Source organism: Barbus barbus (assembly GCF_936440315.1).
Source record: "Barbus barbus genome assembly, chromosome: 5".
Taxonomy (NCBI): Eukaryota; Metazoa; Chordata; class Actinopteri; order Cypriniformes; family Cyprinidae; genus Barbus; species Barbus barbus.
The window spans coordinates 18,244,113-18,258,280 of NC_136733.1; the positions used below are offsets into that span (position 1 = coordinate 18,244,113).

Genomic DNA, 14,168 nt, shown 5'->3' on the forward strand with positions numbered 1-14,168 from the left:
TGTTTGGAGAATAATAAAGAAATAAATAGGGAAATATTGGCAATTAATCTGAAATATCTTTACACATAAATGTCCTTGCAGATTGCACACCATATACAGAATTTTCTTTGTCACACAAAAATGACTCTGATGAACTGATTCTTTTTAGTGAATCAAAAACACAGCACAAGTCTGATTCACAAACATTTGACTCTTATAAATTGATTATTTGTAGTGAATCAAAAACATATAGCATGAGCTGTATAGTCCGACTTGTATATTAAAAAAACTCTAATTGAGTCAATCCTCTAATTCAATCATTTAAAAAGACTCACAAACATAGGATTTACCATTTAAATCTGTCTAACAAAACCTTCACAATACTATATTGTTCAAATAAATATACATCTATCTATCTATCTATCTATCTATCTATCTATCTATCTATCTATCTATCTATCTATCTATCTATCTATCTATCTATCTATCTATCTATCTATCTATCTATCTATCTATCTATCTATCTATCTGACAGTCTATCTACCTTTCAATCTGACAGTCTGTCTGTTTCTGCAGTTATCAAAGAGGCAGAGGCTCTTCAAACACTCTTCAACTGTTTTGTGGCCACACAGAATTTATGAGTATCCCATGAAGTTAAACTGCCTGGGAACACTTCAGCATGTATCTCTCAGATGACAACAAGCTGGCTGTGAAATTCTTCGAGCTGACCTGAACCCCCAGCCCAGGAGTAAAGGATATGTTTGAAGACCTCACACATAGTACCTAAGAGACATTCATACAACGGTAAAGCACATCAACACATGGCAAAAGCAATGTGATGTGCCAGTGTTCCTAGAAATGTCTTGAATAGTGTTAGCGCATTCAGTCATTATTTGTTTATGTTGGCAGGTATGTTGAAAACTTTTCAGAGCCTCTTTAAGAGTTCATACATCTAAGTTGTCCAGTACAAATGATTCAGAGGGACAAATATTTCATCCTTACTAGGAGCCGTAACGATACATAGATATGGACTTATACATCAATCAAATGACTAACAATACAATGTATCAATGCGATGCCTAAAATAGATGTTTTTAAGATTAAATTTTGAACTTTTATTTTTGATGTTAGCCATATTTCCACATAGTTCAGTGACTGTTCTACGTATTTCCACCAAGATGTGCATTCTCTTTTAAAATGTACAAGTGCCAGATGATCCTGATGCAGCAACCTAGCATTGCTGTTGGCAGCCAAAAAACCCAGACAGTGTTTTCTCTCCTGTCAAACTCAAGTTATGGGAAGCACAGAAGACTAAAAGACTTTCCTTACTGTTATCATTGCTTATCTCAGGCTGCATTTACACTGCAAGTCATAATGCACAGATTCGATCTTTTGACAATATCCGATTTTTTTGCCCGTCTGTTTACATTCATTTTAGACATGACTGGTATCTGATATAGTGTTTACATTAATTCCCGCCCAAAAGGATTGTCTGCAGTGATCACTTTACTATGCACATGGTAGACCCTCGGGTTTTATAATGGCCGTGCTATTAAAATTATTTAAATAATTCACGTCGAATGGCCATTATTATTTGCCAGCATGGACAATGACTGTCATGGATGTTTTGCCGCACAATATCTGACTGAACAGATAAAGACCGGAAAATAACGGTAATTTTAATTTGTGACTATTTTCTCTACAGCTGAGGTAGAATTTTTTAGAGAAATAAATTGAAATGAATTATTATTTACTTAATAATTTTAAGGCAATGGGCTTCCTACACTGTAAAAAGTGATAAGTTGACTCAACTCAAAAAATTAATTGCCTTAAAATTATCAAGTAAATAATAATTTAAAAAAATAAGTTAAGTGAACATGACAATTCACTTAACTTAATTTTTTAAATTATTATTTACTTGATAATTTTAAGGTAACGGGTTTCCTATTTTTTTTTAAGTTAAGTCAACTTATCACTTTTTACAGTGTATGTAAAGTATCCATCTCAATAAAATACAAGCACATACAGCACACATTAAAACGCCATTAAAAATCTTTATGAGCAAAAGTGTCACCCTCGCATTGGGAGTTCTGTGGAGAATCGGATATGTGTGTTTAGACGTAGGTTGGTTGTCCAGATATCGGTTGTGTATCCGATTAAAATCCACATTTGGAAGTGACTCAGATCGGATGCAAAAAAATCTAAAAGAGTTAAATTACATGTTCATTTTATATTTTGGTTGCATTTGTTAGCTAATAAAATGTTTACTGGTTGTGTAAAATAGGCAGATAATCATGCGATGATCATGCACATCTCGTCAGTAAAGCCTGTTCTGTGATTAGTAGTAAATCTCCATAACGTGCTTTCAGATGAAGCGGCATTTAATACACAGAGCTGTGGTTCGCTGACAAGCTATGCAATATCGCACTCATAATCGAATGCGATTCATTTACAATTATGAACACGATATTGCGTAGCTTCTCAGCGAACTACGGCTCTGTGTATTAAATGAAGCTCCATCTGAAAGCACGTGATGGAGATTTACTACTAATCACAGAACCGACTTTACTGATGAGATGTGCATGACAATCACATGCGATTTATCGTGCAGCCCTAATTTTAATATTGTTTTCACAGGCCCCTGTATCATAATCATATCAGGACATGTTTGATGTATTGTCAAATATCTTATATAACAGTCACCAAGACAATTACCACACGTGCCAACCAGAAGCCATGGATAGCCATGGATGACAGCAGAGGTTCGTGGGCAGCTAAAGACCAGAGATGAAGCATTCAGATCAGGAGACAAAGCAGCCCTCAAAACAGCAAGAGCCAATCTGTCTCATGGCATCAAGAAGGCAAAACGTCAATATGCTAAAAAAATCAACAACAACTTCACAGACAGTAAAGAAACTCGGAACCTGTGGCAAGCCATTCAAACCATCGCTGACTACAAGCGGTGACGATGACACATACTTACCAGATGCACTCAACCATTTCTACTCACGATTTGAGATACAGAACGACACGCCTGCACAGAAACTACTCACATCTCCAAACGACCAGGTACTCTGTCTCTCTCCAGCCGATATAAGTAAGACCCTGTCCCAGATTAACCCACGAAAGGCTGCGGGCCCTGACAACATACCTGGACGTGTACTGAGAGACTGTGCTGCACAGCTGACGGATGTCCTAACAGACATCTTCAACACCTCACTGAGTCAGGCAGTCCCACTGAGTCAGGCACTCCCCACGTGTCTCAAATCCACCTCCATAATTCCAGTACCAAAGAAGTCACCAGTGTCCTACCTGAATGACTATCGTCCCACAGCACTGACCCCAATCATGATGAAGTGCTTTGAGAGGTTAGTCATGCATCACATCAAATCCAGTCTCCCAAACCCATTCCAGTTTGCATACCGTCCAAACCGTTCCATGGACGATGCGATATCCACCACTCTCCACTTAGCTCTTACTCACCTGGAACAGAAAGACTCTTATGTAAGAATGCTGTTCATCGACTTCAGCTCAGCATTCAACACTATAATCCCACAACAGCTCATCCACAAACTAAACTTGCTGGGCCTTAACACCCCCCTCTGTAATTGGATCCTGGACTTTTTAGCTGCAAGACCTCAGTCAGTCCGTGTCGGCTGCAACTCCTCCAGCACTACCACACTGAGTACATGTCCCCCACAAGGCTGTGTGCTAAGCCCGCTGCTCTTCACGCTGCTGACTCACGACTGCACTGCCAAGTCCCGCTCCAACCACATCATCAAATTTGCTGATGACACAACTGTGGTAGGCCTCATCAGCAACAACGATGAAACTCTCTACAGAGAGGAAGTGGCACAGCTGGCGAAATGGTGTGGTGCTAACAACCTGTCCCTCAATGTGAGTAAGACAAAAGAGGTTGTGATGGACTTCAGGAGATACTCTGTTAACCATCCCCCACTGACCATCGACGGCTCAACCGTGGAGAGAGTCGGCAGCACTAAATTCCTGGGGGTGCACATCACAGAGGATCTCACCTGGACCACCAACGTCACGTCACTCAACAAGAAGAGACAACAACGCCTCCACTTTCTCCGCCGGCTGAAAAGGGCAAGTCTCCCGCCACCCATCCTCACCACTTTCTACAGGGGCACCATTGAGAGTGTGCTGATCACCTGCATCACTGTTTGGTATGGGAACTGCAGTGCTGCTGACCGCAAGACCCTACAACGGACAGTGAACACTGCCGCAAAGATCATCGGTGCCCCTCTCCGCTCCATCCTGGACATTTTCCTTGCACGATGCTCCAGCAAGGCCTCCAGCATCGTGAAAGACCCCACTCACCCCTACCACAACCTCTTCCAGCTCCTACCATCAGGTAGAAGGTACCGGAGTATCAAAGCTTGCTCTATCAGATTGCTCAACAGCTTTTTTTTCCAGGCTGTGAGAGCTCTTAACTCCAATCTCCCTGCCCCCTCTGACCCCCCACACCCCCATACTGTTGACAACTTTTCCTAAGTGCAATTCTGACTTGCTTGAGCATTGCACTACAAATCTTTTTGCACTATGCGCTGCTTCCCACAAAATCTCTCTTTAATCTGCACAACAATTTAATGTACAAAATATATATAATTTGTTTTTCTCACAATTTCATGTACAAATATCTCTTTTGCATAATTTCACGTAAAGTATTTATGTAAGGTTCTTGTACAGTCTCAGTTTGTGTATGTCTAGGCAACTAGGTATAGTAGTTATATTATTTATATTATATGTATGGTCAGATGGTCTATTTTTGTCTATAGTCAGATGTTCTATTGTTTTTTTTGTTTTTTTTATACTTGCATTGTTGTATGTTTATCTTATGTTTAACTAGTATGTAGCACCATGGTCCTGCGAGACACGACATTTCGTTCCACTATATGTCCACACATGTAGTAGAATGACAATAAAGCTCAACTTGACTTGACTTGACTTGAGATCCAGGGATATTATCATTAAAACTAGAGCTAAAACTATAAAAAAAAATTGACAAGTGAAATAAAGCTGAAATAAATTAAAAATATGAATATTTTCACTTAATCTTATAAACTTTAAGTTTCTCATTTGTAATTAGTTTAAGTTGAAGCATTTAAAATACTCCCTGGAAGTAAAATAAAAAAACAAACAAACTGAAACTCAAATAAATTAAACCTTAAAAGTAATATTAAAAATAAAACTAATAAAAATAACTAAAGCACAATAAAATTACAGAAAAAATTAGCTAAAAGGAAAATGAAAACTGAAAGTATAAAAATAGCTCTTTCGAAAATATTAATAAACACTATAGTAGTTATAAATAATATATCCACCCCTAATCCTTACCTGTCCACATATCTCAGAGTGGGTTCCTGAAGGATCAGCCCATATGGGGAATGTGTGAACGGTGGCTGTCGAATCAGTCTATAGCGTAGAGGATGACACGACCGGCACAGAGGATTTTCTGGCTTTGAGGCAAGCAATGTGGCGTCGATTTCCAAGTGTTGCTCCATGGTGAAGAACTGCACCCCATACACCTCCTCCTTCATATCTATCTTAAGTGTCAACGGTGTGTCACAGAACACATACTGTGGACCCAGTGAGATGTTGTTACCACTGAGGGTCAGCAGAACAATGTCGTGGATTGCAGGCAGTCCAGTCTCCTCTGGAGAGAAGAAGGTGACCCAAACAGTGAGGGAGTCAGGCACAAGCGGATAGGCAAACTCGAGCTGCAGCATACAGCCCTGGGGTGGGCAAGACGCTGAGCCAACACTACTTGAGTCTAGGCCGGCGTTGGGGCTCCAAGTGCTGACACTCGCTTCACAGGCCTGCTCTACGTCTGGTGGACCTAAAGAGGATAGCAAAGAATGAAACCAAGAATCTTTTCTTTAGGCAACATATTTCAACTTGGTAGCACAAGTTAATGCCATTATTTCCCCTTATACACTGTGAGGTTATGAAAATGAGAGGAGTATATTAATGCTGCCAGGATGTTAGCATGCTTGCCAGGGTATTGCTATGTGGTTGAAAATCCTTAAAACCAAAGTATGAGCAATAGTAATGTTGCCAAAAATATATAATGGATGTTCAATAGGCCCACCATTTTACAGATTGTAAGAAGCCCTTTGAAATTGGATCCTACTTCTTAAAGTTTCATGATTGTTTAGTTATTTCAAGAAGTTATCCTGAATTCATTGCAGAAGTTCACAACTAGGGTTTGGAGAAAGAAAACAGGAAATTTTGAAGATTACTTATACGTTTTTACATCTAAATGTACTTGTAGATTTTACAGTGTCCCATTCACACACAAATGACACTTATAAATTGATTATTTTTAGTGAATCAGAAAAATACAGCCTAAGCCGTGAAATGCACAAACAAATGACTCTAAATGAGTCAATTCTTATACTGAATCTTTCTATAATTCAGACCTAAGAAGGACAGCAAATTTAATGGTGATTAATCAGAAAAGTTTTTCCATCTAAATGTCCTTTCAGACGGCCCACAACATAAAGTTTCACAAGTGTTTTCTGATTCACACACAAATGACTCTTATGAACTGATTATTTTTTAGTAACTTTAGTAACTGATGATCGATTGCTGATCGATTGCTACTGTCTGTCCCTGTCTGTCGTGCTGCTGAGAGGTTTGCGATTGCAGCTCCGTGTAGCTTCGCTTTTCTGTTGAATCGCTATCTTACTTACAAGCTCTGTTGTTTAAAGTGATAATATATAACTTAATTCCCACCATATTTCTGGTATTATCTATCAAACTAATTTGATCGTTCGCTTTTTAAAACCGTGCGTGCAGTGCGTTAGCATTCGTTAGCCGGTTAGCTTGTCACTCGCAGTTCCATTCGCGTTTCTATTATTGTTTTCTTTTTCTCGCTCCGTTTTTCACGAGTTCATCAAACAACAGTGGTAAACGAATCATTCTTCAATCACGGTGAGTAATGGCTTCTTCTCCTGCTATTGTTGTTTGCACTGTTTGCCACATGTACAGTTTATCTCTCTCTGTCGACGACGAGGGATTCACATGTGATAAATGCAGGGAAATAGTTAGGCTGACAGAGAAGATTTCAGAATTAGAGACACGCATCCAAACTTTAGTTGAGGACAGTAAGAATGTGAGGGCTGTAGATACTGCTTTGGATACGAATAGCTCAGGGAGTCCTGTACATTGTTCGGTTCCGGTTGAGCCCGTGCAGCAAGGCAACCGGGTGACTGTGAGGCGGCCTAGTCGCGGGTCAAAACACCACTCTTCCGTTCCGATCAAAACATCAAACAGGTTCTCCCCACTTAGTGATCCACCCACTGAGAAACCTGATGAAAGTGCTCTAGTTATTGGCGATTCTATTGTACGGAACGTAAAAATAGAGACACCAGCCACCACAGTCCAATGTTGGAGCCAGAGCGCCTGACATCTTGGCAAATTTAAAAGTGCTGGCTAATGCTAAATGTAAATTCAGTAAGATTGTTATTCACATTGGCGCTAATGATGTTCGACTTCGCCAGTCGGAGATCACTAAATATAATGTTAAAGAGGTGTGTGAACTTGCAAGTACGATGTCAGACACTGTAATATGCTCTGGTCCGCTCCCTGCTTACCGGGGTGATGAGATACATAGCAGACAGTCGTCACTCAATGGTTGGATGTCAAAGTGGTGCCCGCAAAATAACATGGGTTTCAGAGACAATTGGAAGAATTTTTGGGGCAGACCTGACCTGCTGAAAAGAGATGGTCTTCATCCCTCTTGGGGTGGTGCCACTCTTCTCTCTAGAAATATGGCACATAGTCTTTGAGTTTGTACTTGACTAACTGGGGCCCGGGTCAGGAAGCAGACAGACTGGCTAAACCGACCGACTGCTAGCTGCCTCACGTCACAGAAGTCAGTTAATTCTCAGCACATAGAGACTCTTTCACCTAGATATCACACTATAGATGCTGTGTCTGTGTCGAAGTAGAAAATACAGAAAACATCCAAACCAAATTAAGAGTAACAATTTAATTGATGTTCAACAAATAAAAAACAGATATAATACAGATAAACAAATGATAAAGCTTGGCTTATTGAATATTAGATCCCTTTCTACAAAAGCACTTTTTGTAAATAATATGATCACAGACCATAAACTAGATGTGCTTTGTTTGACAGAAACCTGGCTAAAACCAGATGACTACATTACTTTAAACAAGTCTACCCCCAAAGATTACAGTTACAAACATGAACCGCATCCAAAAAGTAAAGGGGGAGGTGTTGCCACAATTTATAGCAATATTTTCTGTATTTCTCAGAGGTCGGGTTTCAAGTATAATTCGTTCGAAGTAATGGTGCTTCATATAACGCTATCCAAAGAAACAAGTGTTAATGATAAATCCCCTGTGATGTTTGTACTGGCTACTGTATACAGGCCACCAGGGCACCATACAGACTTTATTAAAGAATTTGCTGATTTTCTATCTGAGGTAGTGCTGGCCAGTTCTAATTGCTGGTGATTTTAATATCCTGCTGCTGATATATAATATGTTGATAATGAAAGAGATTCGTTGGGATCAGCATTTATAGACATTCTAAACTCCATTGGTGTTAAACAACACGTTTCAGAACCTACTCATTGTCGAAATTGTACTCTAGATTTAATACTGTCATATGGAATTGATGTCAGTGGCGTTGAAATATTGCAACAGAGCGATACTATCTCAGATCTTTATCTAGTTTTGTGTATATACATGTTACCCTTGGGAGATATCATTAGGAAACATTGTGTTAGCTTTCACTGTTATGCTGATGATACCCAGCTCTATATTTCTTCGCGACCTGATGAAACTTACCAATTTGCAAAACTAACGGAATGTATAGTTAATATCAAAAACTGGATGACTAGCAATTTCTTACTGCTAAATTCTGAAAAAACAGAGGTGTTAATTATTGGACCAAAAACTTTTGCAGGTAATAACCTAGATCACTGTCTAATACTTGATGGCTGCTCTGTAAATTCTTTGTCATCAGTTACGAACCTAGGCATATTTTTTGATAGCAATCTTTCCTTTGAAAAACATGTTTCTAGCATTTGTAAAACTGCATTTTTCCATCTTAAAAATATATATATAAATTATGACCTATGCTCTCAATGTCAAATACAGAAACATTAATTCATGCATTCATGACCTCGAGGCTAGATTATTGTAATGCTTTATTGGGTGGTTGCTCACGTTTAATAAACAAACTCCAGCTGGTTCAACATGCAGCAGCTAGAATTCTTACTAGAACCAGGAAGTATGACCACATTAGCCCGGTTCTGTCAACACTGCACTGGCTCCCTGTTAAACATTGTATACATTTTAAGATCTTGCTAATTACCTATAAAGCCCTGAATGGTTTGGCACCTCAGTATTTGAGTGAGCTCTTATCGCATTATAGTCCTTCACGTCCGCTGCGATCTCAAAACTCTGGCCATTTGATAATACCTAGAATACCAAAATCAACTGCAGGCGGGAGATCGTTTTCCTGTTTTGTTTTCCTATTTCCTATTCCTATTCCTATTCCTATTCCTATTCCCAAACTCTGGAACAATCTACCTAACACTGTTCGGGAAGCAGACTCACTCTGCCAGTTTAAATCTAGATTAAAGACCCATCTCTTTAACCTAGTTTACACATAATACACTATCGCATTTCTATAATTCAAATCCGTTAAAGGATTGTTAGGCTGCATTAATTAGGTCAACCGGAATCTGGAAAACTTCCCAAAACACCTGGTGTACTTGCTACATTGTTAGAAGAATGGCATCTACGCTAATATTAGTCTGTTTCTTTCTTATTCCGAGGTCACCGTAGCCACCCAAATCCAGACTGTATCCAGATCAGATGGTGGATCAGCACCTAGAGATGACCTCTACAGCCAGGACACCTACATGAGCCCCAGAGACTGATCCCCAGTGAAGACCCTGTCTCCAAGACGGCCATCGGGACAAGACCACAGGAACCAGATGAGTCCTTTGCACAATCTGATTCTGCTTTAGCCTAGATTTAAACTGCTGATTTTGTCTGGCCAGAGGAAACTGACACTATTTCGACAAACTATATCTCTGTCTAAATACAGTAAAGCTGATATAAAGCCACCCAGCTTTATATCAAGCCGATGTAAAGCGGCTTTGACACAATTTGCATTGTTAAAAGCGCTATACAAATAATACTGACTTGACTTGACATAAAGTGCAAGCTGTTTAGCCCAATTCACACACACATTACTCTAAATGAGTCAACCCTTCTACAGAATCCTTCTATTTTTGGTGGACCTAAGGAGGACAGCAAAGGATGAAAAGCAAGACTGCATTGTCTAGTCAACATGTTTCAAACTTGGTAGCACAAGCTAATGTCATGTTACTTCCTCTTAAACACCTTGAAGTTATGAAAATGAGAGGGGTACATTAATGCTACCAGGATCCTAGTGTCCTTGCCAGGATGTTACAATGTGGATAAATCCTTAAACCTAAGTATGACCAGTAGTAATAACCATGTTTGCCTTAGCAAGCACTGCTAATTATTTACAGATAAAAAATTATCCTGAGCGATATCAATTGCAATGACTTCTGCTATTACATCTAATTATTGGGTTCTTGGATTAATGAATGGCATTTCAAAAACAAACAAACAGTTTCTAAGAGGGCCAAATGATGTTCTTCAGTGAGATGGCAGGAGGTCATGGGGAGAATTCTGGCCCTGGGCCCAGTTTTCCTTTTTGGAAACTGTCAAGAGGTCATTGTAAGGCAGCTGAAGGGGGAGGGGCCCGGAGAGGGGGTGAGCTTGACAGGGAGGCCTCACTGAAGCTTTGAAAGAAAATGTGCTTAAATGAGACCTACAGCAGTGGCCAACAGCTACAAGCTTGCAGCTATACTAAGTAAACATAATTCTAAATTTATATTACAATAATGAGTTTCTGTAGAGCATTATTGATTTAATTCCATCCACCTTTGTTGGCTTGCAGAATAGAGCTGGCATATATTGCTCAAATATTTCAAAATGAATATTTCTAAAATATTTCCAAAAAATTTTCTAAATAAGCTTCCATCTTACATTATTTAAAATGCCACTAAGAAGATGCAAACAATACAATTTGGACACTCACTTAAATATGTGTGATTGCATTGGCTATGAAAATACCATATGGCACCTGAAAATATATTCAAATTTTTCTTAGAACTAGCCTCATTTTCCTGAACCTTTTTGGCAATGACTTTAATCAACTGGTGTTGAAGTGATTTTAGTGGATGTATGAAGTCAGTTCTCCTCAAGTTTAAACGTTTCCTAGCAGAGTAATCACGGGTGTAGCTCATCACATTAACTATGAACATGTTTCTCTAAAGCCAGGCTCACACTATACAGGAGTTTTAGGCCGATTTATCCCCAATTTTCTCCTCTCAAGAATCAGAAAAAAAAAATCTTGTTGATGACCTCGGTCGGTTCTGATCTCCGGTGTGGATTATCTGGTAATATGAGGCATTTACAGATTGAATTTTGCACCTCCCAACCTTCTCGCACACAAACTGGGGCCTCCCCGATCATATCAAACATGTTTGATATTTAGGATTTTAAATCAGGGTGATCACATTACATTAGTACTTTCACAATAACCAATGCGCAACCACAAAACAAGCTGCTTTACGGGTGGTTGGATGGTGGAGATGGAAGAAATGTCTCACATTTGCCATGCTGAACATTGGAACCGACCAAGGTCCTCGACAAGAAAATATACATCAGCCTAAAACTCCTGTAGTGTGAGCCCAACTTAAGGCTAATGAATCACAACCAGAAAGTGTCTTATTACTTTTTTATCTCAATTTTGAACAGTATATCTTTTTTTGTCTGAAAAAACCCTAATAAAATAAAATATGGATAAAGCATGCTAATATTCTTGCACTAGAAAAAACTTCCATGTGGGACTTTCTTGAAGATGCCCAATGATTGTCATAATGTATCCCTTTGTATTTTACATCTGCTTTGCCGTTATTTATTTCTTTGGTTTTATTTTGTTTCTGATCCTGTCTAAAATGTGAGTGTATGTATTCTGTATGACTGTTCATCTTTTGATGAGAAAAATGCATAAAAGCAACAGCAAAAAAAAAAAATCTAAACAAAAACGTTTCCTTAATTGTATTTACTTTGATGGCATTTTATACATTTTAAGTGTGGCTTAAGCATCCCTTTTTGAAGCCACTGTTGCTTTTAAAATGCTGGTTTTTGATCTGACTGGCTGCATGACGAATGGAAAAAAAGGTGAGGTAAAAGCTTCTTTCACGTTTATTTTGGTTGACCTCAGTCAAGCTTCATTTGTAGTCTGACTACAAGTTAAATGACAAATGGAAAAGCATTGGGCAAAAGTTTTGTTAATGTTTATTTGGTTGAGCCAAGCATCTAGGTAACCTCCCTCGTATGTCTGACTCAGATATCACCGTTGTTCTAGGTTGGGTATTTGTTGCTCAATTAGATGGCCAAAACAAACTGGGATGTTCTGAAACTAGATGCATTTTTTCAGTATCAAATGCCCAAATTTTTGCTAAATGTCTCCCACATAGATCCCCCATGTACCTCAGCTGCTGATCAAGGGAATATTAGAAGAAATATTAGATGGAAAAGGACAAAGCCAAAAATAGTGCGAGAACTGGACTTTCCAAAATAAATCAATTAGTTATATCATAAGCCTCTCATCAAACGTACTAAACTTACATCAAACAAACCAAAAAGTTCAGATCTAAATAATAATAATAAAAAAAATTATTACTGACAGTCATACTGGAAACTCTTGCCAGTCAGCAAGACTCACTGACACAATCAGGATCTGGGCAATGGGGGCACGGCAGACAAATGAAGCGTTGAGGTAAGAGTGGGATGTTCATTCCTAGCATTCCTGGTTTTGTGTCTCACAGTCATTCTCATCTTCTTCATGTTTTCAATCAAATGTTGGCTCTTTCTCATGAGCACAAGAAACCACAGAGTAATTTGCATAGCAAATCGAGTTGACTTTGCACAGCACTCCCGCATCCATCTATTTGTTGTACCGGTGTTGTTATTTTATTGAATTCCAGCAACACGATAAGGGCATTGTTTCCAAAAAATCAACTAAGGACACTCGAATGAGAGGGAAAATTGCTTTTTTAACCTAGATGACTTAGGACAGGGGGCATGCATTGGATGAGGTGAGCACTGCAGGCAGGTGATTTTCTGAGAGCGGTAAAGGGCAGAGGTTCAAACCAGCTGCAGGCCATCAAAGTCAGGTTTTGTATCTGATGGTAAACAGTGGAAAGATGGCCTGGGCAATGGAGTACATCAGGGAAGCCATCCAAGTGCAAAGCATAGTTAAAGCGTTGTGGCCATGGCAAGCCTGGGCATGCCTTCTCAGCTGACTGAGTGAAGCCACTGCTGGGCCAACTTTGCTTGGAGGGATACAAGCATGCACTTACGGCTCTACCCGCCACAAGTCTGACTCACCCATTTTTAAAAGCAAACCAAATGAAGTGATTAAGTAATTAAACAGAAAAACAGCCAGCCTCTGGAATGTAGGTCTCTGAAGTTGTTTTCAACATTTCAATGTCAAGTCCAATTCACTTATTCAAGAGCTTTTGCAGTTTGAGCTAAAATAGTGGGCATATGTCATGGCCATTAGGGCCTAGTGCTTCTTCAGCGCTTGGGTAGGTTATACAGATACTTTGCACTCATAAAATAACTGAATAAAAAAAAAAGGATGCCTTGGAATTTCGATAAGAATAGCTTGACCATGGCAGTTTGGCTTCGTTCTGTGATACCAGATCAAAGGTTGAACTACAAGGGCAAGATCATTGATACTGCACAGGAAAACATGACTCATTCCCCGTGGTAAAAGACATTCATTTATGTGCACAAAGCTCTATGGACCAATTCTTCCATATGTCCACATTTTTCTTGCCTTAAAATAAACACATGAGAAAATCGAAATTTACGACAACCCCTATGACTAATTTTTTCCACACTTTTTAGTTCTTCTCCTCATAGATTACTTTGCTGTTCCATCCAATATTGGCCTCACTTGGCAACCTGAATTGGGTGCAATGCTTTAATCATTTATCCCACTTAATAAAACTGCACAATGGTTTTGAACTGCACTCACCAATTGAATACAATTTCCAAGTGTCAACAGAAAC

The 14,168-nt window shown here is 39.2% G+C and overlaps 1 protein-coding gene across 1 annotated transcript in view; it reads right to left on the minus strand.

Moving 5' to 3' along the window:
- LOC306869703 (pappalysin-1-like) overlaps positions 1 to 14,168 on the minus strand; it is a gene marked incomplete at both ends in the record, with an annotated part of 102,549 nt that overhangs the window by 61,557 nt on the left and 26,824 nt on the right. The window contains one exon of the mRNA XM_079416580.1: positions 5,338 to 5,839. Within this exon, the coding sequence (XP_079272706.1) occupies positions 5,338 to 5,839 (502 nt within the window). The remainder of the gene's footprint in view (positions 1 to 5,337; positions 5,840 to 14,168) is intronic.